This window comes from Eleutherodactylus coqui, chromosome 2 (genome assembly GCF_035609145.1).
Source record: "Eleutherodactylus coqui strain aEleCoq1 chromosome 2, aEleCoq1.hap1, whole genome shotgun sequence".
NCBI lineage: Eukaryota > Metazoa > Chordata > Amphibia > Anura > Eleutherodactylidae > Eleutherodactylus > Eleutherodactylus coqui.
In genome coordinates, this window is record NC_089838.1 from 26,809,539 (window position 1) to 26,835,292 (window position 25,754).

At 43.5% G+C, this 25,754-nt stretch overlaps 2 protein-coding genes across 3 annotated transcripts in view; both read right to left on the reverse strand.

Annotated features, from left to right (window-relative positions):
• The window catches only part of CRACR2A (calcium release activated channel regulator 2A), a 140,884-nt gene that overhangs the window by 101,017 nt on the left and 14,113 nt on the right, over positions 1-25,754 (reverse strand). The window lies entirely within an intron of this gene.
• LOC136609915 (myelin and lymphocyte protein-like) overlaps positions 22,099-25,754 on the reverse strand; it is a 54,661-nt gene continuing 51,005 nt past the window's right edge. The window contains exon 5 of the mRNA XM_066589201.1: positions 22,099-22,176. Within this exon, the coding sequence (XP_066445298.1) occupies positions 22,099-22,176 (78 nt within the window). The remainder of the gene's footprint in view (positions 22,177-25,754) is intronic.

Here is a 25,754-nt window from a genome sequence, read left to right on the forward strand (position 1 = left end):
TGAGCGAGCACCCAGATGCTCGGGTCCACGTTATTTGAGTCGAGCTTTTCGTAAAATTCGAGAGCTCTACTCAAGTAATGAACCCCATTGACTACAATGGGAGACTCGAGCATTTTTGTATGTGGGACGCCGGGTCCCGAGCTTTTTTTCTTTTTCTTGGTTCTCTCTCTCTCGGCAGGGAGGGGCCAAAACAGGCACATCACAGCAGGGAGGAGCCAAATACTGGGGCAGGGTCGAACACGGCTTGATGCTCGTTCGAGTAACGAGCACCATCAAGTACACTAACACTCAAACGAGCATCAAGCTCGGCAGAGTATGTTCGCTCTACTCTACATGTTAACTTTTGTGTGTGGCTCAGTAAGATTACCATGTCACCAATAACCTAAAACAAATTACTTTCTATCTCCATCTTCTGGTCGTCATAATTGTTTTTATTATTCCACTGGTTGGAGGTTTTTTTTTTTTCTGCGGGACAAATAATGTGTTATTTTAATAGAACATAGTCTGATGGATGCAGTGATACGATTAATTTCTTTTGTTTGGATTATTTTTTTTCAACTTTTAATATTTTTTATTTTTGTAATAATTTAAAAAACTTGAATTTATTTTACATTTTTTTCAGTCCCAATAAGAAACTTGAAGTAATGATCATTGCTCATAAAATATACTGCAATACTTCAATATTGCAGTATACTATAGTTTGACAGGCATTCCTTTTAAAGAGATTGTCTGACCCTAATGCCCAAAAATTCGATATATAAAAGCAGTGTACTCATTATGGTGTTAGAACGCCATTTTGGGAGCTCTAGAGCCACAGGATCTGACAGGTGACTTGGTCTTCTGGCTTGGTGGTGTTCCATAAACCTGTCACGTGGGCATCTACTGCAGGTTTACAGGACATCACTGATGATGTGTGTATTGTTTTTTTATATATAATTCATTCACCCACTGCAGTTCAAAAAACCTCTTGAAGCCCTGCCACAGGCACAGCTTAATAGGCAAACAGCCATGGAAGCCCTGGGGGCCTTCACATATGAATGACAAGATCACAGGCAAGCTGTTTTCGTGACAGAAGGTCTCCTCCCCTCTGTCAGGCCAATTAAATGGCACTGCCAGAATTGACAGCATCATCTCAATGATTAACAGCTACAATCAAGTTATCTCCAATTGCGGCTGCCAACAACTGTTGTCTACGGAAGAGGCTCGACTCCCAAGCAAACACTACACACATCCGATATACATGTCAGATGTCACCAAGGGGTTAAAGGAGATGTCACATCCTGTTCCCCAGAGCTGCATTTATAATTCTGTATACTTCAGAGCTAATCTTCTTGATTATGTATGACAGCCAGTAGAACTGTTCATACAGCTTTGGGCAATGACTCCAGCTGAGGTGAATACAACGTTGAAGCATTTACAAAATTACTCAACTTATGTAGATTTTATGTAACTCCGAGTATTGCAGTGTAATTCTCTGGAACTCAGCTCTGTTACAGCTAAGACCCTGTATGAGTAATCTGTAAGGCCAGCTGCACACGACCAGGTTGGATTCCGCATGGAGGAGCCTGCAGCAGAATCCGACCCTGTGTCCAGCTGGCATCCGCGTGTACCTGCTTTTCTTCTTCTCTTTCTGTTGGACTTGCACAGTGCAATTTTTTCGCTAGGCAATGACGTGGAATCCATGACCTTTCTGCAATGCCATTGTGGAAGGGCCGCGAGTCGGACGTCCTTCATTGACTTCAATGGAAGCCGTCAGTGCGGGATCCACCCAAAAATAGAGCACGCTGAGAGTTTCCTACACGAGCAGAAAATCGCATTTGATTTCCATTCGTGTAGAAGAAAAAGCGTTTTTTCATAGCATGCTATGAGCAGTATTTGCTGCGGAATCCGGAGGCGGATGTCAATTGTAACTTTTTAGAATAATTTGATGATTATTGCTGAGTTTGGGAAACCTAACCCTTCTACCATACGATGATTGGATGACAGCCGGGTGGTATCTGCTCCTGATCAGTTCGTGCTGCAGTGTGTTTCCTAATATATACCTTTTACCTAATAAAGAGCTTCAGCGAAGGAAACCAATCTTGAAACGCCACCTGTCTGTTTCACGCTGTATTCTTCTCCGATGCACCAACAAATTAGGCATACCTGATTGATGAGGCTTCGATACCCCTTGGGTATCACCTAAAAGTGGTTGATTCTTCTAACAGTCCCAATCACATCTAAGCCAGGGACAGGGTTCCTGCATATTTTTGCTGTTCAGCTCCATCCTTGGAATTAGAGATGAGCGAGTATACTCGCTAAGGCACATTACTCGAGCTAGTAGTGCCTTAGCCGAGTATCTCCCCGTTCGTCTCTAAAGATTCGGGGGCCGGCGCGGGTGACAGGTGAGTTGCGGCGGGGAGCGGGGGGGAGAGAGGGAGAGAGAGATCTCCTCTCTGTTCCTCCCCACTCTCCCCCGCCGGTCCCCGAATCTTTAGAGACGAGCGGGGAGATACTCGGCTAAGGCACTACTCGCTTGAGTAATGTCCCTTAGCGAGTATACTCACTCATCTCTACTTGGAACCAAACAAAAATGCCAAAACCACCGGAGAAGGGACTTGCTGGAGACAAGCAGCGCCAAAAGGACCCCACTAACTAGAATTCCAACCAGCATTTTAACAGATGAGATAGCTCATGCTATTTTGTCTGGGATTTCCTGTTGGATCTGTGCTGGAGGCTGCAAACCGAACCTCCGATGCAGATGTGAATGGGGCCTTAATGAATCAGCCCTAATACATCTGTACTCTGTTGAACCACATACGGTTCTGAAACCCTTTAGAATACTATTGATGTATCATGAATATAATCCTACAGTTTCTGGAATTGGATATAAAACCTGAAAGTGCTTATTCTTATATTTCTGACTCCAATCTGGAAGTCCGCCAGGGACTATTTTTTTAAACCTGGTCATTTCTGCCGCACTGCAATTTGGCAATAAATAGAGATACAGATAGAAAACCCAAGATCTGCAGGATGACAGGGAGATTGATGGCAGGGCCATAGCATAAAAAGAGCTCAAAAACAGAAATTTTGACAGAGCAACAAATTAGGTTTACTTTTTAAATATCTTCCTGATTTACGGAATGATCTGTCTGATGGATTGCCGGGAAACTGAGGGAGAATGCTAGGAATAGAATTTACAATTGTGCTTATAGCTGTAATGACTCAGAAACATGACCATATTGTAAATAGCCATAATATGGCACTCACAGATGTCTATAAGGCTTTACTGCACCTCCATATATCTCCGGCCAGACGGCCTATGATGTCACTTTTCATGTTGAGTCCATCTACAAACAAGGTGCAGCAGCCAATGACAGCACTCAGCAGAGATAGGAGTCAGCGGCGGGGCACAAATGGTGGAGCGGAGAGATGTAACTGCTGATTTATTATTTTATACCATGGGGGACCCTTGACAAGGGTTTCCTTAACTCGAACAACCCCTTTTAAAGGGGAAGTGTAAATATTTTTAGAGATCTTTCCCAGGGATTAGTAACATAGCAACAAAGTCAATTTTTCCCCCATAATTGAATAACTTGCTGGGAAATTCTTTCCTGCTGCCAATGCAAACTACAGATGTAGCAAGTTTAACCCTTTCAGGACCAGAATTTTTTTATTTCTTTATTTCGCTTTTTTCATCCCCACCTTACAAGAGCCATAACGTTTTAATTTTTCTATTGACGTAGCCATATGAGGCTTGGTTTTGTGGGATGAGCTGTATTTTTTAATGGTACCACTAGAAGGGATTTAGCTTCCAAATTTTATCCAAACCAAATCCTCTAGAATCATAGAATGGCAGAGTTGGAATGGACCTCCAGGGTCATCGGGTCCAACCCGCCTGCTCAGTGCAGGATTGACTAAATCATCCCAGACAGATGTCTGTCCAGTCTTTGTTTGAACACTTCCATTGAAGCAGAACTCACCACCTCCCATGGTAACCTGTTCCACTCATTGATCACCCTGACTGTCAAAAAGTTTTTTCTAATATCTAATCTGTGTCTCCTCCCTTTCAGTTTCATCCCACTGCTTTTAGTCTTTCTTTGTGGAAATGAGAATAGGGCTGATCCATCTGCACTCTCTTCTGCAAGCTAAAGATTCCCAGATCCTTTAACCGTTCCTCATAGGACATGATTTGAAGACCGCTCACCATCTTGGTAACTCTACTACATGTCAACAACAAACAAAGTGAAGAATGACTAGACACAGTTTGCAGCAGATATTTTAGTCTATGAATATGAGAAAGCATAGATGGAGTACCTATCGGGAGATCTATTCTAGAAAGGGTATTGTGTGAATTAGAAAAACAAGAGTATTGTCAAACGTCTGGGTTTCTCAGCCTCCACAGATAACATAAAGCTAGCTCAATTAATAAATGTGCAAATGCAGTTGGAGAAGGAGAGGCCACTTTAGGGCCTTTATTAAATCTGTCCAAACAGGGATCCAAGCAGTTATTAAAACCAACCAACATCAATGTTGAAGTAGCAGGAGATGTAGTCATAAATTACATTACCTTCTTAATACATTCACTGAAATAGGGGACATATATATTGCCACTAAAAATAATTCTTCAGAGCAATAGTATATCTAAGACAAAGAAATCTTCCCTTTAAATCTGTTAAGGATGACTCACATCTGAAAAGGATGTTTTTATGAATCGGCACACTTACTCTTCACAAATAACTTGAGTACACAGAATGAAAAGAATGCACCCATAAGAAATGTGAACCAAGTTAACAGTATCTGTTGTTAAATTATAGCCATAATCCTCTTTGCTCCCTATCTTTGGTTAGAGATAGATTGACGAAAGATCCCACTCTCTAGAGGAAAGGCTGGCTTTCCCAAAATTATAAAAAGAGGAGAGGGAGAAGGGGAAATGTCAGGTCTCGAGGAAATTGCCTTCAGAGTAGGACTAATTGTGGGGTGGGTTTTAGCTTCTGGGTGGGTGTTGTCTTGGAGTCAAGGCAATGAAGTCAAAGGTATGAGCAGGGATGCCTGCTGTATGGAAACCAATTGTTTGAGATCCTCATACCTATGCAAATCAACAACCAGTAGTAAGTGGGATGCTTGGTAGTATGTCATAGGGTCTGGAAGGCCTAGTCCTCCCTCAGATTTAGATCTGGTGAGCGTGAATCAAGCAATACAGGTGGGTCTATCTGCCCAAAAAAATTAGTTTAGTATAGAATTTAAATGACTGAAGAAATATCTGGGAATAGAGATAGGTAAGGTCTGAAAAATATAGAGGATTTGGGGAAGGATGTTCATGTTGAAATTCGAACACCTGCTAAGAGAAGGGGTGAGTGTGAACATCCCTGTCTTGTACCGTTTGATATATTAAACAAAGAAGAGACATGGCCATTAGCCTTCACTATGGCAGAGGGAGACGAATACAGGCTACAGATTCACAGCATCATATTGGTACCCAGTCAGACATATTGGAGAGTCTCAAGTATGAAACTCCCAGTTCACTTTACTGAATGCCTTATTGGCATCTGTGGATAATAAACATAATGGCCGGGATGTTTTTTTAGCATATTGAATGAGGTTTATAGCTGATGGAGTTTTATCTTGTCTCATGAAGGGGTACGATGCTTACCTGCACCTCAAGAACATTGCAGGAATCCGCCCTTTGCTCACCGAGGACACTGTTGCCCTCATCCACTCTCGGCTCAATTATTACAACTCGCTGCTGATCGGCCTCTCCCGTGCCAGACTTCCCTCTCAAATCCATCCTAAATGCAGCAGCCAGGCTCATCTTCCTGTCCAGCCGCTACTCGGACGCCCCTGCCCTGTGCCAGTCACTGCACTGGCTGCCCGTCAAATATAGAATACAATTTAAACCCATTACCTTCATCCATAAAGCTCTCCACAGCACCGCCCTACATTGCGTCCCTCATCTCAATTCACCACCCAGCCCAAGCCTTCTGTTCAATATAACCGTGGTCTTGTTTTATTTCCCCTGTCTTGTAAGCACTGCGGAATATGTTGGCGCTATATAAATTAAGATTATTATTACCTGTTTTCTGTCTATGATATGGGGACAATCTATTTAAAGTCTGCGTTTAAGGGGGATATAGGGTGGCAGAAACTAAGGTCCTTTCCCTCTTTCGGTATGACTGTGATGGGAGTTACCAGAAGACAAAGAGTTAAAGGCCTGTAGGAAGTGAGGGTAGAGGAGATCAGAAAAATTTCTTAAGCAAGAATGGGCAAATCCATCCGGGCCTAGGACTTTGCTGAGCACTATGCTCCTTTTTGATACAGAAAACTATATCAATGAGAGAGCCCCAGATAAAACATTTATAACCCTCCTATATGGATAGGCGATTAGTGTCAGGCAATGCATTAGTAGTAAATTAGTCCTGTAAATTTCTTTGAATTTTTGGATTGCCATTTTTGAATATCTAGAGTATGTAGTAAAACAGACAAAGAGGTTATTGACCACTGGGTAAAACGTTTGGGATGGTATAGAGAGGTTATGACTGAGATCATAGGTATGAGACAGCGAGAAGAGTGGCCTAAAGATGTCCTATAAATCAGGAAAACATATTGCAGGAGAGTCATTCAGTATAATGTTGAGCTATAGGTCCAGGCACATTCAATAGGGCACGTTGTATTTAAATCATCATCTTTGGTAACAGTTCAAGCCCAAATGGTACCTATAGAGGAAATGGGGCCAGTTCCAGCTACAGTCCCTGTGATTGGGAATCAGGCAGCTTGAGTGATTGAGTCAAGTTGCTGCCTTTGGAAGAGAAGGAGACCTGGGCAATAGTCCAGTCCGGGATCGGTCAGCAGATGTGTCAGGGAAAGGGAATGCACCTTCCAAGTCCGCTGGTGCACAGATGATGTAAGAGCGGCCGTGTTTACTTAGGATGATGTGGAATGGTTGTCCCCACCGGTAAGTGCCATCTGCTGCTCGGGTAGCTTCTAGAAGAGGTCACATGACCGTGCACACGTAGGGAATGAGTCTAGAGATGTCTGGCAATATAGTGATTTCAGTACCATTGTAAAGGATTGAGCCCTGCTCCCATGATCTGCGTAGGATGACCCCTTTTTGCTTGTAAAAATGCATGCGGCAAATTACATTGCATGGTTGGGCCCGACAGATGGTCAACTCAGTCAAGATCAATGTCTCTGTCTTCAGGTCTGTTCATGATTTTGTTAAAAATGTAGACAACGCTGTCATAGAGGGCATCTGAAGGGATATCTTCAGGTAATCCCCAGAGTTTCAGGTTGTTGCAATAACCCCTCTTTTCTTTGTCATCTAGATATAAGGCGAAGTTTATGGTGCCAGTCAATAGTTTGAGCTAATTGTTGTGGATCGATTGAGGTTGCCATGGATTTTTGTTCTAGTGTTGAGACACGTTCAGACAGGAATTGAACTGATTGATTAACAGCCTGTATGGCTGTGGCATGTTTTTTCCTCTATGTGCTGAAGTTAAGACACTAAATCTGCCTTAGTGGGCAAGGTGCTAATAATTTGCCATAACTCCTGTAAGGTGTAAGATATGCCTGTTGGTATAGGCTGCTGCATGCCTGCATGCTGCAGAGGGCAGATGATGCCAGGGAGAGAGGCCAGGTAATCTGAGGTCTTAGGAAAAGTGCTGCAGGAAAGGTGGGAGTTGGAGTGCAAGAGCCCCATCAAGCCCAAGAAGAGTGGCACTTCTGTCTGGAGGAGAAGAGGCTGCCCAGTGTGTCTCCGGCCCCCTGGACTGGGGGCATCACTCACCCTATGCTGGGCCGGCATCGTTGACTGCATAGCCTGAGGGTCAGTCTGGTCCCGTGGTAGCTGTGCGTCCTCAGTGCTGGGGAGAACAGAAACAAGGCTGCCCCGCTGTACAGTTGAGGTAACTGCTGGGATATCATATTGTGAAGAAAAGGCCTTATGGTCTAGCGGTACCATGATGGAGGGAGGCCACCAGGTAGGTGTAGCGGGTGTACATTAAGCGGCTCAGCAGAACGTCAGCTGAGACCAGGGTACTGTACTTTCTCTTGTTGCCTTTAGCCATGGTAGAAGGACCAGGTCTGAATGGTGTCTAGGCTGAACGAGAGGTATGTGGGTCTGGAGATCTGTATTGCTGCTTCCTCACGCTGCCGTGCCGAAGCCATGTACCCCGTTAAATCAGTTTCTAATAAACAGACAATAGCTGGCTAATATTGCTGAACAGATGACAAGACAGCACATCTTTTAGTGTAATCCCCCATACCCTGCACACTTCACGCAATTATATTAACCTCTTGAGACATCTTGAGACACCTATTCATATAATTTGAGATGCTGGTTTCATTGCATGATAGACGTGGAAGAGAGAGAAGAGAGAATAAAAGACAAACAAAAACCATCAAGACGTAGTGGTAATGGTCAAAAAGAAAACTCAAAATCACAGTAAAATAACCATAAACTAAGAAGCACCATCCAGGAACCTCCCACCTGTCCAGCAAATAGTCCACCAGTAACCCACCAATAAAAAGGCTACTTATTACAGCTACATAAATATTTATCAATTCAGAAGGCCGAATCCCTAGAACTATCAAAGAAAAAAGTCTCCCCCAGTATCACAAATCTCAGCCATGCCGATATAAAATAGCATAAGGCAGCTATAAACCCCGTAACCATCTCTTAATATCATGAACTGCAAATGTGTTTTTTTTTGTATCTCCACCGAATAATCTGGAAAGACAGCTATTCAAAGACCGTACATAATTCACTTTTTCATTTCTCTTGCTCTTTTTAAAATAATTTCCCGATCTTTATAATGCAGGAGTTTTATCGGAACAGTTCTCAGCATGGCACCAGGTTGGAGGTACAACTAAACTAATAAATGGAATGACGGGACTGGAATACCCAGAGAGGCTATCCAAATTGGGACTATTTACTCTAGAAAAAAATACATGAGGGGACAATACAAGGATCTCTCCCATGATCTGTTTATACCCAGGACTACGACGGTAACGAGAGGGCATCGGCTACGTTTAGAGGAAAGCAGGTTTCATCATCAACATAGAAAGGGGTTCTTTACTGTAAGAGCAGTTAGACTGTGGAACTCTCTGCCTGAGGAAGTGGTGATGCAAAAATCCATAGAGGAGTTTAAAAGGGGACTTGATGTCTTTCTGGAGAGGAAGGATATTATAGGATATAAATCTTAGGTTAATTGTTAATCTGGGTATACAGGGAGGTAGGAACTATTAGGGGTTGATCCAGGGATTAGTCTGATTGCCATTAGGGAGTCGGGAAGGAATTTTTTTCCCCAAAAGGGCTATTTGGCTTCTGTTCTTGGGGTTTTTTTTGCCTTCCTCTGGATCAACAACACAGGAGGATAGACAGGCTGGACTAGATGGACATTGTCTTCATTCGGCCTTACGAACTATGTTACTATGTTACTATGTACAGTAGTTTAGCAGGAACTCTAAAAAAGTTTCTTGGATACAATCCTTCCACCTTTTCTGGAACCTCCATCAATCGCAAATGATTTCTCCTTAGTCTATTTTCCAGATCATCTACTTAATACTGAAAAGTATGGATAGACTGCTTGCATTTACTAATTGTATCCTGCATAGGGCCATTTTTTTTTCTCCATTTCATTAATATGTGTTTTGCTTTAGACAATCTATCAATAACTTTCTGCAAATCCTCTTATGTATCCAACGTCCTCTTCAGGTTACCAACCTGAGGGAGGCCAAGCCAGTATTACTTTTAGTGACAGCTAGAAAAATATCACGTAGAGTAGGTTCATTTTGTATATGATTTTGCTTATATCCACATCACTAGCTTCTGCAAAAGTAGCCTGCATGATAGTATTTGCAGAGGCTCATAAAGCAGATGAAGTATATAAAACAGGGCCCTGCTTACCCTTCTCAATTAAGGAGTGAGATAACATATTAAAACTCCCATCAGAGGAGGCAAATACAGCTGTAGTTATTTCATGAACATTTCTTACTGGGGTTGCAGGAGGGGTTGAGCAAGAAAACTCTGCTAACCTACTCACTGCTTTGGGGCATTTCTCTGTACAGTGATCAGAGCAGTCCACATTCACCCCACTCTATACTCGATATTACTCCCAGTGTGACACATGTAGCCTCCTTGTGCAGACCAGTATTTGCAGCTTCCTGTACCCCTGTACCCGGTACCTAGCCTCACAACTAACCAGCCTCAGCTATTACTGCTTTCCCGTTCCTCTACTCTCCCACAGCGGGAACTGTGATCCAACACAATCGGTGGCCCAGGAATCAGCAAGACAATGCAGGAAATGTATAATTAGTGCCAATGACAGGATCTCATCCCGACCTTGGCTCTAGGTATAAGCTCCTGCATAAAGACCAAGCAGTAACTGTTCAATTCTCCTGCAGTGCCAGCACAGAAGAAATTAGGCATTACATGGTGTCCATGCAATGCACAGTAATGATGAGTCTTCTAGTGCAAGAAGCCTGGCCAAATTGATTCATGGTACCAGATCTGCAGCGTACTGTATAGGGATGTGTTTGTTTCTTTTCAATGCCCATATGAGAAAGCAAATTATAGCCCTTCGTAAATATACTGTGTACACACCGAGACACAGTCCGGCAGATGGCATTTGCATTATAGGTCTATAAAATTTGCATGTGGTAGCAACAAGTTGTCACGATGAGAAACTTTATGGTTTAATTTTGTTTGCACATTATAAGATAAGCAGATTCTTTGCTCATGTGGGTTAGGGTACAGTCTTTGATATCGCTATGTCTGGAATTGCAGCTAAAACTTGCTTTTAGTGAATAGAGCTGAGCTGCAATACCAGACACAGCCACCGAACAAGAAGTATGATGCTTCTGTGATAAAATACTGTATATACTCGAGTATAAGCCTAGTTTTTCAGCACATTTTTTTTGTGCTGAAAAAGCCCCCCTTGGCTTATACTCGAGTCAGGGAAGGCTTAAAAAAAAACCCTCCATACTCACCTCCCAGCCGGTGTCTGTGTCTCCGGCGGCGGTGCGGCAGGCTGCTTGAATTCTCTCCGCTGTCATCCCCTGCCGTCAGCGCTGTGTAAGTAAGAGCTGTGATTGGATCGAGCGTCAGCCAATCACAGTCGGTGCTCGATTATTCGCAGCCAATCAAGCTGCTTTGTCATCTCCCTGCTCGGCTTTCAAATTCCCTGCCGTCAGTGCTGTGTAAGTAAGCGCTGTGATTGGATTGAGCGCCGCCAGCTGTGATTGGCTGGCGCTTAATCCAATCACAGCGCTTACTTACACAGCACTGACAGAGCCGAGCAGAGAGAGTGGCGGGGGATGAGAGAGGGGAGAGTTCAAGCAGCTTGTCGCACAGACGCTGGCTGGGAGGTAAGTACGGAGGGTTATTTTTTACTATAGTATATACTTGAGTATAGCTAGGCTTATACTCGAGTCAATAAGTTTTCCCAGTTTTTTGTGGTGAAACTTATTGTCTCGGCTTATACTCGGGTCGGCTAATACTAGAGTATATACGGTAGTCATGTTTTTCTAATCTTGTACAACATCTACTTACATCCAACATGTACAGGTTCTTCCCTTATCTGTCCAAGAAACGTCTTTAAAAGGACCAATTTCTTACCACATTTGTCGCATACTGTATAATGTAAATACATGGAAATTATAGGGGCCATGGGGCATTCTATGGTTTAAAAACACATAAACTCATCCTGATCATATATTATAACTCGGAGCTGCATTCGCAATGCTGCTTGCCACTATTGGAAACAGTCTACAAATGATAGAAATACCAGCACAGCTTACTTGAGCTCCTAGAATGCAGGGATGAGTTAGTTTTCCATATTGTACATCACAATTCTGTATAATGTCAGGGGTAAATATGATACTTCCCAGAATGCAAATCACCAGTACAAGCTCAGTGCAGAACCTGCAAGGAATGTTGGAAGATTTCAGCTCTGAAGTCTGCACAATTGTGAATTTAGCTCTGGAGTATAATACAGAATGAAACTTAAAGGGGTTGTCCCGCAAAATGAAGTAAGGTTAAACACTTCTGTATGGCCATATAAATGCAGAAGTTATATACTTACCTACAGGGGGTCCCCCCCCCCTGTGTTGGCATCCCCGTCTCCCTGGCGCCGACCAAGTCCTTCTCCTGGCTCGATTAGATGCGCTTGCGCAGTCTGCCTCTTCTGTCCCGTTGAAGGGGCCGCTCCAGCGTGCTCGCGCCGCACAGTTGGTCTGCGAATGCGCAGACGACCTGTGCAGCACAAGCACGCTGGAGTGGCCCCTTCAACGGGACAGAAGAGGCAGACTGCACAAGCGCGTCTAATCGAGCCAGGAGAAGGACTTGGTCGGTGCCAGGGAGACGGGGACGCCAACATCGGAGGGGTAAGTGTATAACTTCTGTATGGCCAATATTTAATGCACGATGTATATTACAAAGTGCATTTATATGGCCATACAGAGGTGTTTAACCTTACTTCATTTTGCGGGACAACCCCTTTAAGATCAGTGCAAGCAATGTTATTTATGTACGTGGTGACTCCACCAGCAAAATAGTGAGTGCAGCTGTGGATTATAATACAGGATATAACTCAGTACCAGTGCAGGATAAGTAATGTAATGTATACAGTGACTCCACCAGCAGAATAGTGATTGCAGCTCTGGATTATAATACAGGATGTAACTAACTCAGGACCAGTACAGGATAAGTAATGTATGTACACAGTGACTCCACCAGCAGAATAGTGAGTGCAGCTCTGGAGTATAATACAGGATCAGTACAGGATAAGTAATGTATGTACACAGTGACTCCACCAGCAGAATAGTGAGTGCAGCTCTGGAGTATAATACAGGATGTAACTCAGGATCAGTACAGGATAAGTAATGTATGTACACAGTGACTACCAGCAGAATAGTGAGTGCAGCTCTGGAGTATAATACAGAATGTAACTCAGGATCAGTACGGGATAAGTAATGTAATGTATACAGTGACTCCACCAGCAGAATAGTGATTGCAGCTCTGGAGTATAATACAGGATGTAACTCGGGGGCAGTACAGGATAAGCAATATATGTACACAGTGACTACACCAGCAAAATAGTGCTACTCTGGAGTCGGTGGGGGTTTAATTTCTCCTTAAGGAGAGGACCAAGAAGGTGTGTGGAGACACCTAGTAGGTGAGTAAGTTATAAGGCCATGCATGCTCCACTGGGAAATATATGGAAATGAGGAAGATGAACAATACCTCTGCAGCGCCACCTATTGGATGACAGCATTCCTGCAAATCAGTGCCAGATACTTTATACAGGTCTTTATAACAATGATTGGGAATTGACCACAAGCCAAAAAACCATATACATGCAACTGTTTCAGAGTTTTTGCCCCTCAGTGTGTAGTAGGTTTCTGGTTTGGCTAGTGAGAGGCCAGTGACGTGGGTCGGGAAAGGTATCCTTTCTCTTTAAGGAGAGCACCTAGAAGGTGTGTGGAGACATCTAGGAGGTGAGTGAGGAGACTTATAAGGCCATGCATGTTCCTTTGGGTAATATATGCAAATAAGGAAGATGGAACAATACCTCAGCAGCGCCACCTATTGGGTGGCAGCATTCCTTCAAATCAATGTCAGACCCTGTATAGAGGTCTTTATAACAACGATTTAGCCTCCTCACTCACCTCCTAGGTCTCTCCACACACCTTCTAGGTGCTCTTCTTAAGGAGTGAGTATACCCAATTCCCAATCATTGTTATAAAGACTTGTATAAAGGGTCAAGCATTGATTTGCAGGATTGCTTCCATTCAATAGGTGGCGCTGCAGAGGTATTGTTCCATCTCCCTTATTTGTATACAAACCTTGAGTACAATACAGGATTAAATCAGGATTGGTACAGGATAAATAATATAATGTATTTACACGGTTACTGAAGCTGTTACATAGATATACTCATTAAAAGGGACTGTTTAATCACAATCACTAGAGATGAGCGAGCTTACTCGCTAAGGACAATTGCTCGATCGAGCATTGTCCTTAGCGAGTATCTCCCCACTCGGCAGAGAAAGTTCGGGTGCCGGCGCGGGTGACAGGTGAGTTGCGGCAGTCAGCAGGGGGGAGGGGGGGGGGGGGTTGGGGGAGAGAGGGAGAGAGAGAGATCTCCCCTCCGTTCCTCCCCACAGCTCCCTGCCCGCCGCCGGCAGCCGAATCTTTGCTCCCGAGCGGGCAGGTACTCGCTAAGGGCAATGCTTGATCGAACAATGGCCCTTGGCGAGTATGCTCGCTCATCACTAACAATGACCCTTTTTTACTATATCCTGTTGGGGCATATGGACATCATGAACACATGTTCCTCACTTGTAGCCCCCCTCTGGCTAATAGATGTGAGTTCCTAAGAGATGAGTCCCTATATAGGTCCTGCATTTGCCGTAATAAGGCAGAAAAGCTACCAGTGAAGAGAGCACCGATCCATGTGAATAGCCGGCATGCAATACTTCCCTCTTCAGTGAAAGTGCATAGTTTCCCCATGATATGATCACCGGGGCTGTTTCAACTGAAAAAGTCAATATCTTGATGATCTTTAAGGCCGATTCAAAAATGTTGCATATTTTACGTTGCACTTTTTTGTACTTAACTTTTTCCAGAAAGTTCAACATAAACATTTAATCCTCAGAACAGCGGTAACCACCAACTCAGGCCTGTGTGATGGGTGGAATAATTAGCCATAAGAAGCAGATGTGGAGTTCAATAGCCTCCAGTTGTCTGGGACTCCTTTTCTGGAGGCCCCATGTGTCGTATTCAGCGAGGAACAAATGAAACACGTTCCTTTTAAGAGGCTGAGACTCCCTGATTACTCACTGTACAAATACATTTAAAGCAGTGTGAGCCCTGGGTAATGACGTCGTCTCCAAACACATATAATCTACTAGTCAGTTCTCAGCAAAGTCGGTCGTAGCGGGACGTTGAGAATAATCAGAGATCGCAATCAGAGGCTTTTCCTTATAGCGGGTCATTATATTCCCTTTCTTCTATATTTAGAGATGAATAGACTTGGTCAGACACATGCTACTTATAGCCCTTCAGCCCGCCTGCCCTTCATAATGCCCACTTCTTGCATCCTTTGTTCTGTCCCTTTAATCTGACTGGAAGCTTTTTGATCAGATATTGATTGCCTTGGCTCGTTCAGGACTTTCTCTTTATGCAGATGCAATGTTTCCAGCACCTACTTTCGGATAGCACAATGTAAAAGTATACTACTCTATACAAAGCCGTAATAAAGCTACAAAAACCATACAAATAGAGTAAATTACAGGTAAAGAAATTGCTATAATTAAAGGGGTTGTCCAGGTTAAGAAAACCACAGTCAACAGGTCCCTCGTATGTTCAAATGAAAAATCAGCACTTACTCGCCTCTCCCCGCTCATTCTCCGCTACCAACTACCTGTGCCATTACTTTGCATGCTCAGCCCATCTACAAACAAGTTGCAGCAGCCAATGACAGCACTCAGCAATTGTGGCTGAGGGCTGTCATTGGCTGCTACAGCAGGATTACGGAAAAAGACGCCAGTGGCGAAAAAAGAACGGGGGAGCGGAGAGATATGAATAACTGTTGATTTGTTTTTTATACCATGAGGACCACTTGACAGGGGTTTCCCAAAAGTCCCCTTTAAAGGGGATGTGTAACCATCTTTCCATAGATCTTTCCTGGGGATTAGTAACAGAGCAACACAGTCAATTTTCCCCTCTTTATTGAATAACTTGCTTGGATCCCAACTCTAAAATCGATCATGCTGCCAATGTAAATTACAGATGTAGCAAGGTTTAACCCCCTCAGGACCAGAGATTTTGGTTCTTCTGTCCCCACCTTCCAAGAGCCATAACTTTTTTTTTTTTAAGAACTCCTTTTTATTACATTTTTTTTACAATTTTTTTAAAAAACAATTCAACATCTTACAGGTTTTAAGTACAAAAGATTATAGCATATCCCAGCTGATATACATTCAATACACACATTTTCCCATTGTGATTAAAAATATCTCACTGGCCTACAGTGGTATCGCTGCACATCAGCAAGTTTGGCCATGTCTAGGTTGCCATATGTACTGTATGTAGAGATGAGCGAGCGTACTCGGTTCGGGTGTTTTTGCACTCGAGCACCACTTTTTCCGAGTAACTGACTACTCGGACGAAAAGATTCGGGGGGCGCCGGGGATGAGCGGGGGGCTTGCAGAGGGGAGTGGAGGGGAGGAGAGAGAGAGCTCCCCCTTGTTCCCCACTGCTACCCCCCGCTCCACCACGCCGCCCCCCGAATCTTTTCGTCTGAGTAGTTAGTTACTCGGAAAAAGCGGAAAAAACACCTGAAATGACTACGCTCGCTCATCTCTAACTGTATGCCTAATTATATCGAGAAGATCGGCTAGCTGTGTATACATATACACATACCCCCCACACTGCATTGTTTCCACATTTATAGACCTCTAAAACCACCGATTCGACTGGAGTCCACAAGATAAAAGAAAAACAACAACAAAAAACACACAACTTTTCTTTCTATAGGTGATCATCGTGGTGATATTTTCCTGGACCTTTTCTTAGATTTTTTCCTATTTACAATTATAGTCATGTCTTACAACACCTCAAGATCTAGCTCTATCTCTAGGCTTTACATTTACCCACCTCCTTTCCCATGTGTTGGGGGGATATTAATTTACGTCAATCTAACTTAAGCCTTCCAGACGGTTGGTGTCTGTCTGGATATAGTACCGAGATGTATTTTTAAATGGCGCCATAAATGTTTTAATCTCCACTGGATCTAGGAATTTCTCTATGAAAACCTGCCATTTTGTGAAAAACCTTGTCTCTTGAGATTCAGCACACCTTTCTATTTCCAATCTCTCCATTTTTAGTAAATATTTTAGTTGCTGTATTATATCTAGTAGTGTCGGAGGAGTTGCTTGTAGCCAGTTTGACAAGAGGCATCTTTTGCTTGTTAGAAGGATAGTGTGTAGAGATGAGCGAGTAGTGCCTTAGCCGAGTATCTCCCCGCTCGTCTCTAAAGATTCGGGGGGCGTCGGGGGAGAGCGGGGAGGAACGGAGGGGAGATCTCTCTCTCCCTCTCTCCCCCCTGTACCCCGCCGCAACTCACCTGTCACCCACGCCGGTCCCCAAATCTTTACAGACGAGCGGGGAGATACTTGGCTAAGGCACTACTCGCACGAGTAATATGCCTTAGTGAGTATACTCGCTCATCTCTAATAGTGTGCATTATTTTAGTGCATTTACCATAGTTAGGTAGAGAATGGAACACATAGGCCTGTGGGATCAAAGGAATAGATACTTCCCCTATCTCCTGCACTAACGATTGGACCTGCTCCCAAAACTTTTCAATTTTAGAACAGTTCCAAAGACCATGTAGTAAATCGGATTTTGGCTCTAAGCATCTAGGGCATGCCTGCAGTCTGTCTGGGTTTCCAGGGTGTGGGGGAATATTAAAGCCATATATCGCCCCATGGATTATTTTGAAATACGTTTCCCGCCATCTTTCGTTGGTTATGGCTTTCCTGGCTGAATCCCAACTTTGCACAATTTTTTGGGTTATCTCCTGGTCCTGTAGTTCCTGTGCCCATCTTTTGAACATTTGGTCATTGTCCAGTAATATCCACCCTTCCCTAAATCGATGGTATAGATCGGATATAGAATGTCTCAGTGGTGGGTTTCTTATAAGTGAATCTATTGGATTATTTATCGCCTCTTTAGTGATATCAATTAACCGTGAGCGCAAAATTCCCTGTATCTGTGCATATGGCGAAAAATGTGATGCAGGTAGATGGTACATTTCCTGCATTTCCTTGAATGTTCTATATCTAGGCTCCTTCTGATGTAAAAGGTGTTGGATTTTCCAAATACCCCTACTACGCCATACTTCAAACCTTTTTATGTACCCGCCCTTCTCCAAAGTCCGGGTGTCCCCACAAATCCATATGTTTTGAAGCTTTGAAAGATAGTTTATAGGTAGAGATGAGCGAGTATGCCCGCTAAAGGCAATTGCTCGAGCGAGCATTGCCGGCGCGGGGGAGCGGTGAATAGTGGCAGTCAGCAGGAGGGAGCGGGGGGGGGGGGGGGGGAGTAAGAGATCTCCCCTCCGTTCCGTCCCGCTCTCCCCCGCAGCTCCGTGCCTGCTGCCGGAACCCGAACCTTTAGTCTCAAGCGGGGGAGATACTTGCTAAAGGCAATGCTCGCTCGAGCAATTGCCTTTAGCGAGTATACTTGCTCATCTATATTTATAGGCTTTGCGCTTAATTTTCCAGGCTGCAATAGTGTCTCTTGCCATATTTGAGTGTTTGGCTTCAGGTTGGAGGTTAGCAAAACCTGTATGTAAGAGCGTTTAAACTCCAGGGATGCAGCAATTCCATTTCTAGTTCGTAATTTGAAAAATAGTCAGATCCTTCCAATCAATCTAACGAGTGCCTCACCAGGCTGGCTACATTATATGTACGTATATCTGGGAAGTTTAATCCACCTCTAATTCTGGACATCATACGTTTTTTCAAAGCGATACGGGGACGTTTGCGCGACCAAATAAATGCCGAGAATGCTGCATAAAGCTTTCCTAGGTCTTGTCTTTTCAGCAAAAGTGGGATAGTCTGTAGTTGGTAAAGCAGCTTTGGGAAGCTAATAGAGATGAGCGAGTATACTCGCTAAGGCACATTACTCGAGCGAGTAGTGCCTTAGCCGAGTATCTCCCCGCTCGTCTCTAAAGATTCGGGGACCGGCGGGGGGCGGGGAGCGGCGGGGGAGAGCGGGGAGGAACGGAGGGGAGAGCTCTCTCCCTCTCTCCCCCCACTGCCCGCCGCAACTCACCTGTCACCTGCGCCGGTCCCCGAATCTTTAGAGACGAGCGGGGAGATACTCGGCTAAGGCACTACTCGCTCGAGTAATGTGCCTTAGTGAGTAGACTCGCTCATCTCTAGAAGCTAATCATTTTAATTAGATGACATCGTCCCAAAAAGGATAGTGGGAGGTTATTCCATCCCTGAAGTTCGCTTATGATTTTATGTATTACTGGGGGATAGTTTAGCTTATATAAGCGCTCGGGTACCTTACCTACATTTATTCCCAGGTATTTGATAGAATTCTTAACCAGAGCGACCGGGATTTTTGAAATGTTAATATTGTGTAGGTTGCTGCGGGGAGAGATATCTAGTAATTCCCACTTTGTGGTGTTAACCTTAAATCCCGATAGTTTCCCAAATGTCTCTAGAGCCATAACTTTTTGATCAACATAACCATATAAGGGCTTGTTTTTAGTGGGATGGGTTTTTTTTTTTTTTTTTTTGAGGGGGGCTGTTAGTTTTTACAGTATTCACAGTGGAGAAAAACTGACATTTGAACTTTGTTTTATTGGTCAGTACAATTAAGATGATACCAAATTTATATAGTTTTTTTAATGATCTTCTATTTTTAAAACACTTTTAATTTTTTATTGATTGGGCTGTGTAAGGGCTTGTTTTTTTTGCAAAAGCCATAGTTTTTATTAATGCTGTTTTAGGAAACATACATCTTTTTGATCACTTTTTATTTACTTTGTTTTAGCCAGGATACCAAAAAAACCCAATTCTGGAATTCCTTCTTTTTTTTTAATGGCAAGGAGAAAAATAAGAATAGGGTTTTTTAACTTTTAATATTTTTAACTTTTTTTATTGTTAATAAAAACCTTGTATAAAAACATTTTTCTACACTTTTTTTGTCTGGACTTGAACTTGCAATCATTTCATTGCTTGTACTATAAAATGCAATACATCAGTATTGTAGTATATAGCGATTTTTGATGTTGCCTATCAGGCATTTATGCAAGGCAACCCTGGGAGCCTTCAGTAGGCTCTGGGCTGCCATGCTATTAACTGGCACCCCAATTGCATTGCGGCAGATGCTGATGTGGTGCAGGAAAAAGTCCCCTGCTCCGGCGTCTGTTTTGGCCTTCGGTCAGCTTGATATCTAAACAGTTAACTGAGAGAACTCAGAAACAGCTGAGAGCTGCCTGGTATGGAGCTCCCTTTATGACATTTACATTTTGTAGTCGGGAAGGGGTTAACTTGACTAATAACTTTCCATAAAATGTTATCTTGTAATAAGCCATTGAAAAGCTATTGTTCTAGCATCTTAACACAACAAAAGCTATTGTAAAGTAATTGAAAGAACACAAACTATGTTATAGAAAGTTATATTAAAGTTTAACTTTCCTACATCTGTACGCTTGCACTTGTCCCTGACAGATGGGAGTCGGCCTCTACTTGGCATATGCAGATGTCTATTGACAAATAGTGAGAGGTGCCCCCTATGTTGTCTAGTGCAATAATTAGCAGTGGTTTTAAGATTAGTACCCACAGTGTGGAGTTGGAGCTTCTTAATTACCAGGAGCGTAACTATAGAGAGTGCAGGGGATGCAGTTGCACCCGGGCCCAGGAGCCTTGGGGGACCCATAAGGCCTCTCTTCTCCCTATAGGGAGCCCAGTACTATGAATAAAGCATTATAGTTGGGGGCCCCATTCCAGGTTTTGCACTGGGACCCAGGAGCTTCAGGTTACGCCTCAGTTCATTACTAACATTATTTGGTAGTCAAATGCATATTTCCATGCTACTATCCCCTAATAGTGACTCTAGCTCTCACCACGCACCTTCTAGACCAAGGGTGCACAACTTTTTCTTGTCCGAGGGCTGCATTGCTATACTGAACCAATTCCAAGGGCCGCAAGGATATTCCCATCTGAAACATTTATGGTATAACCTAAGTATATGCCATTATAAAGCTAAGTAAGTTCCACTTCCGGGATTCCCATTACTCCATTCCATACTGCTTACTGGGGCTTCCAGCCTATAGTATACTGTAGAACACAGCCTCCTACTGCCACCTTGTGACCAGTTCATTCATTGTTTTGGGGATATTTTCTATTTTTCAGCTACTATGCTTTATATAGACTATGTCCTTAAATATAATTTCTATTAAACTCATCCAGGTTACTGACTAAGGCTCCACAGGTCCACCGGAACTCTTGCTCCCTCTTTAAAGTCTGTTACATTGGGACTTCTGGTAGGATTTTAATAAGGCACTACATATCCTATAGCTATAAATGAAAGACTTTGACATATCCACACAACGTGAATAATTCTGGAGTGCCTTCCTATTTTCCCCGGAGGTCCTGGCTTCCATTAGCCACTATAAGTAGGCTAAATATTACCCCCCACCCCAGTCACTCGGAGGGGGTGTTCAGCCACAACGAAGTAGATAGTGAAATGTTACTGTGATCCGAAAACAAATACCTACCACTGTCACTCAAATATACTCAATCTGGATCACCTTCAGACCTAAGAGACATCCTCATATAGGAAGTGAGGGAGAAGCTAATACACAATCCACCCAACATGCATTGGAATGGACAAACTTTAGAAAGACTCTTCAGAAAACATGCTCAAAACACAGCACTAATGTCAAAAGCTAAAACGCAATCCTCTCAAAGAAAACAGAAGCTACTGGATGCAGTGAAGCCGAAGAAAATGGAAAAGACCCTCATACCAGCAACAATCTCTCAAACCGCAACAGACTGACTCAGAATCAGGTTTACTTGTCTCCCCCTAGTCCTGATGATCAGGCTCTCATGGAGCATTCACAGATGGTGGCGCAAGGTCTCCTGTTTCATGCTACCACTATTTGATAAGAGATTGGAAATCCATAACACTTCTAACAATAATGGCTTGGTGCAAATAACATCTAATACCCAACTCCTAGGCGATTACAAGAAGGTACAAGAAACTCTCACTCAACAAGCCAACACCAACCAACGTCTTCTAGATAAACTGGAGGACCTAGAGAATAGAAGTCGGAGAAATAACCTACGCTTCATGGGAATCCCAGAAACTATATGGGGAGAAGAGATCTTCACCATTCTGGCTGTGGATCTTATGCAAGAACTAAACCTCCCCACCGATTACACCCTACCTCCAATCGAATGAGCACGTTGTTTAGTTAGGAAATTGAAAAACAAAGATTGTCACAGAGCAATCATAGACAACTTTTTCCATTTCCTTATGAAGGAGAGCATACTCCGAGCCTATAGACGGGTTGACAACCTGGAAGTGAGAAGTCACTGAGTTCTAACATTCCAGGACTTTACGGCTTCAATTACACAGAAAGGAAAGGCATTCTGGACCATTTTGTAAGCCTTGGAGAGAGAAATATCCAGCAACATTACGGGTATCCATTCATGATTCAAACACTGACCTTCAACAGACAAGAAAAACCCTAAAGAAGGATACTCATGGACCAACCTGGACACCGATAAGCCAGTAACGCTGTGAGTGATGCCAGTGATACTCGCTCCTGTGTAACAGCATAGGAGCTAGCAACACTGGGATGAGATGAGGGGCATCGTTAGCCTGACAGTTCGTCCCATCTAAATGGGCCATTATAGTTTGACATACCCAAACAGATTACAGGATTCCAATGGGTGATACATTTTCCTAGATATTACTATATACAAGCATAGATGCCCCATCCCTAATATCTACTCCCCAAATCAATCTAATGCCACATTCTATTCTGAAATTCTCCAACTCTTATTGTCCAAGACATTCCATTAGCTATGTTAATGCTTTCTCCCTCTTTCCCTTTTACTAATCCTTTATATATTTACTGTTTTGTTGCAATTTTATGACTTCATCCTACTCTTTGTTGTTTATCCCCACTGCAGGAAGGTGTGTGGATCGGCAATACATCTCTGTTCCCTTGGGCCACTCGCTTGTTGGGACATGAAGCCCGGGAATACCTCCAACTTTTTCTTTACTACAAACTCTCCTAGAACCGGTATAGGATGACTTCCGTAACGTCTGTTTCCCTTCCCACTCTTCGAATGATATTAAATAAAGTATCTTGGAATGTAGCAGGGATCAACTCTCCAAGTAAGCATAAACAAGTTATCGTGCATGTACAAAGATTACACCCGCATATTGCCTTCCTGCAGGAAAGTCACTGGGCACCGGGTGATGCCTGCTTGCTAAAAGCCCCATGGATAGCTCAATGTCTATGCATTGTGGCCTATTTAAGAGCCTTGTGTGGCACAGAGTGTAAGCTCTCACCTACGACCTGAAAGTTGCAAGTTCAATCCCCACAAGACTCAGGTAGCCGGCTCAAGGTTGACTCAGCCTTCCATCCTTCCGAGGTCGGTAAAATGAGAACCCAGCTTGGTTAGGGGTAATAAGTAATAATTACGTGAAAGCGCTGCGGAATTAGTTGGTGCTATACAAATACCAAGATTTATTTTATTTATTTATACGGGATGATTATCATTTTTGCAGGAATTTGACCGATAATTGCGCTGTGAAAATGCATGCAGCAACTGAATGAGACTTGTTCAGTCGTTATGTCTCTGCATGCAGAAAACTGAGCAGCGTGCCGTTCAGTGTGCACACCAGTTGTTCACTTCTCAATGACTGCCTTCTTAGGCCTCATGTCCACGGGGCAAATCAGGCCCGCCGCAGATTCTATATGTAGAATCCGCAGCGGGTCCCTCCTGCCCCGCGGACATGAGGCCTAAAAATCAGAATAAACTCACCTGCTCCGGGCGATGCGTATCTCTCCTTCTTCGCGGCCGGATCTTCTTTCTTCGGCCCGGCGGATATGCTCGGCACGCCGGCAGCGTGTCGCTCGCATGCGCCGGGCATATCCGCCGGGCCGAAGAAAGAAGATCCGGCCGCGAAGAAGGGAAGAACCGCATCGCCCAGAGCAGGTGAGTTTAATTCTGGTACGGATGGTTTCCATAGGCTTCAGTAGAAGCCTACGGGAGCCATCCCTGCGGGAGACCCGCACTAAAATGGAGCATGTCCATTTTTTTTCCCGCGCGAGGATCCGCGCCTGACGGGAAAAATGACATCCGCAGGTATTTAACTACCTGCAGGTGTCTAATGCATCCCTATGGGGCACGGATCCGCGAGCGGGAGAAACGCTGCGGATTTAAAGCCTGTGGACATGAGGCCTTACTGTGAATGACGGCGGTCGGGGAGAGAACGTTCCGCAGTCTGTTTGGCCTCGATGTTGGCAATGCTCTGAGTGATGCCAGTGATACTCGCTCCTGTGTAACAACATGGGAGCAAGCATCACTGGGATAAACTGTGGGTATTGTTTGCCCGATATGGGCCATTATAGTTTGAAATGTACAAATAGATTTGAATGGGTGATACAGTTTCCTAGATATTACTATATACAAGCATATATAGTAATATATAGGAAACTGTATCACCCATACTGTATGCTCCATCCTTAATATCTACTCCCTAAATCAATCTAATGCCACATTCTGCTCTGAAATCCTCTTATTGTCCAAAATATTCTATACTCTCATTCTAGGGGGCGACTTGACGTTGGTCCCACACCTTGATAAATCCATACCAATGCCTTCTGCTCAAGATGAACACTTGGTAAAGTGTGTTGTTGACCTAATGTCCAAACGATCACTTTGTGATCCACAGCAATAAGGTAACCTTTCTAATCACATGTATGCAATTCTTATTCTACAATTAACTCCATATTGACTACCACATCTGTATTTCTACATGTTAAACATATGCATATTGAAAACATATTGATCTCCAACCATGCTTGTATTATCATAGACCTCCAGATATCCCACAGATTTAGTAAAAATTGGCGGATTTCATCATATCTTAAGAAATCTGACAATTGAAAACATTTTCTCAGAGTAGAGTGGGAATATTTTCTTCCGAGCCTCATTTGGAGGACATCAAAGACGGTGATGTGGGGACATATTATGTCATGTGTGTCCCATTCTAAAAGGAATTAGGCCACGAGCTATAACATCCTCTATTAGGCTCTCACAAAGGCACATGACCATCATATTAGGGTTAACACAAATGAATCTCAACAGGCTTACCTAGAAGCAGAACAATTGCTGGAGACATTTCTGAAAGGCCAGGCACAATGGGCAGTTGATACCCTGTTTCCCCGAAAATAAGACAGTGCCTTATATTAATTTTTCTCTCAAATATGCGCTAGGTCTTATTTTCAGGGAGTGCCTTATTTTTCCATGAACAAGAAGTCACATTTATTGTTAAACAAAAAAAAAACGCATTTCTTATATACTGTACAGTAGTTGTCATCACAAACCAGCATAACCAGACAAGCTGGGGATCCTATCAAGAGTTTCTTGTTCCTACCATTATTTCCATGTACAACAATCTATGGTACATTTACCGATCCCGATATTTATGAACACAAAGCTAGATTTATTCAATGACGGTCGTGTCATCCTCTTCTGGAACATCAGAACAATCCAAACACTGAATTTCCTGGTGAATTTCTTGTGACTCCATTTCTTTCAGAATTATTGGCCAAATCTCTCATGTCTAGCAATAGCACGGTCCATAATGAGGACTTCTTGTCTTGTCTGACTCACAGGGCCACAAAAAATAAGGGCTGTAAAGTACCTCGCTCCCACACACTGTCTGGAGACTGTAGCGATCACCCACAGCAGTTCCTGGACCACTTGTACAGCAGGGACGGTATTACAGCTTCCAGCCACCAGGGGGAGCTCATCACAGCAGACTCGCACAGCAGGGATAGAGCTATGTCTGACGTTTGGGGGAGGCCTTATATTTAGCACATCAGCAAAACCTCTACTGGGTCTTATTTACAGGGGATGTCTTATTTTCGGGGAAACGCGTTACTACCAGAAACAATTTTATTTTGCTGGGGAAGCTTCTGGCACAACTAATGTCTCCCTCTAAA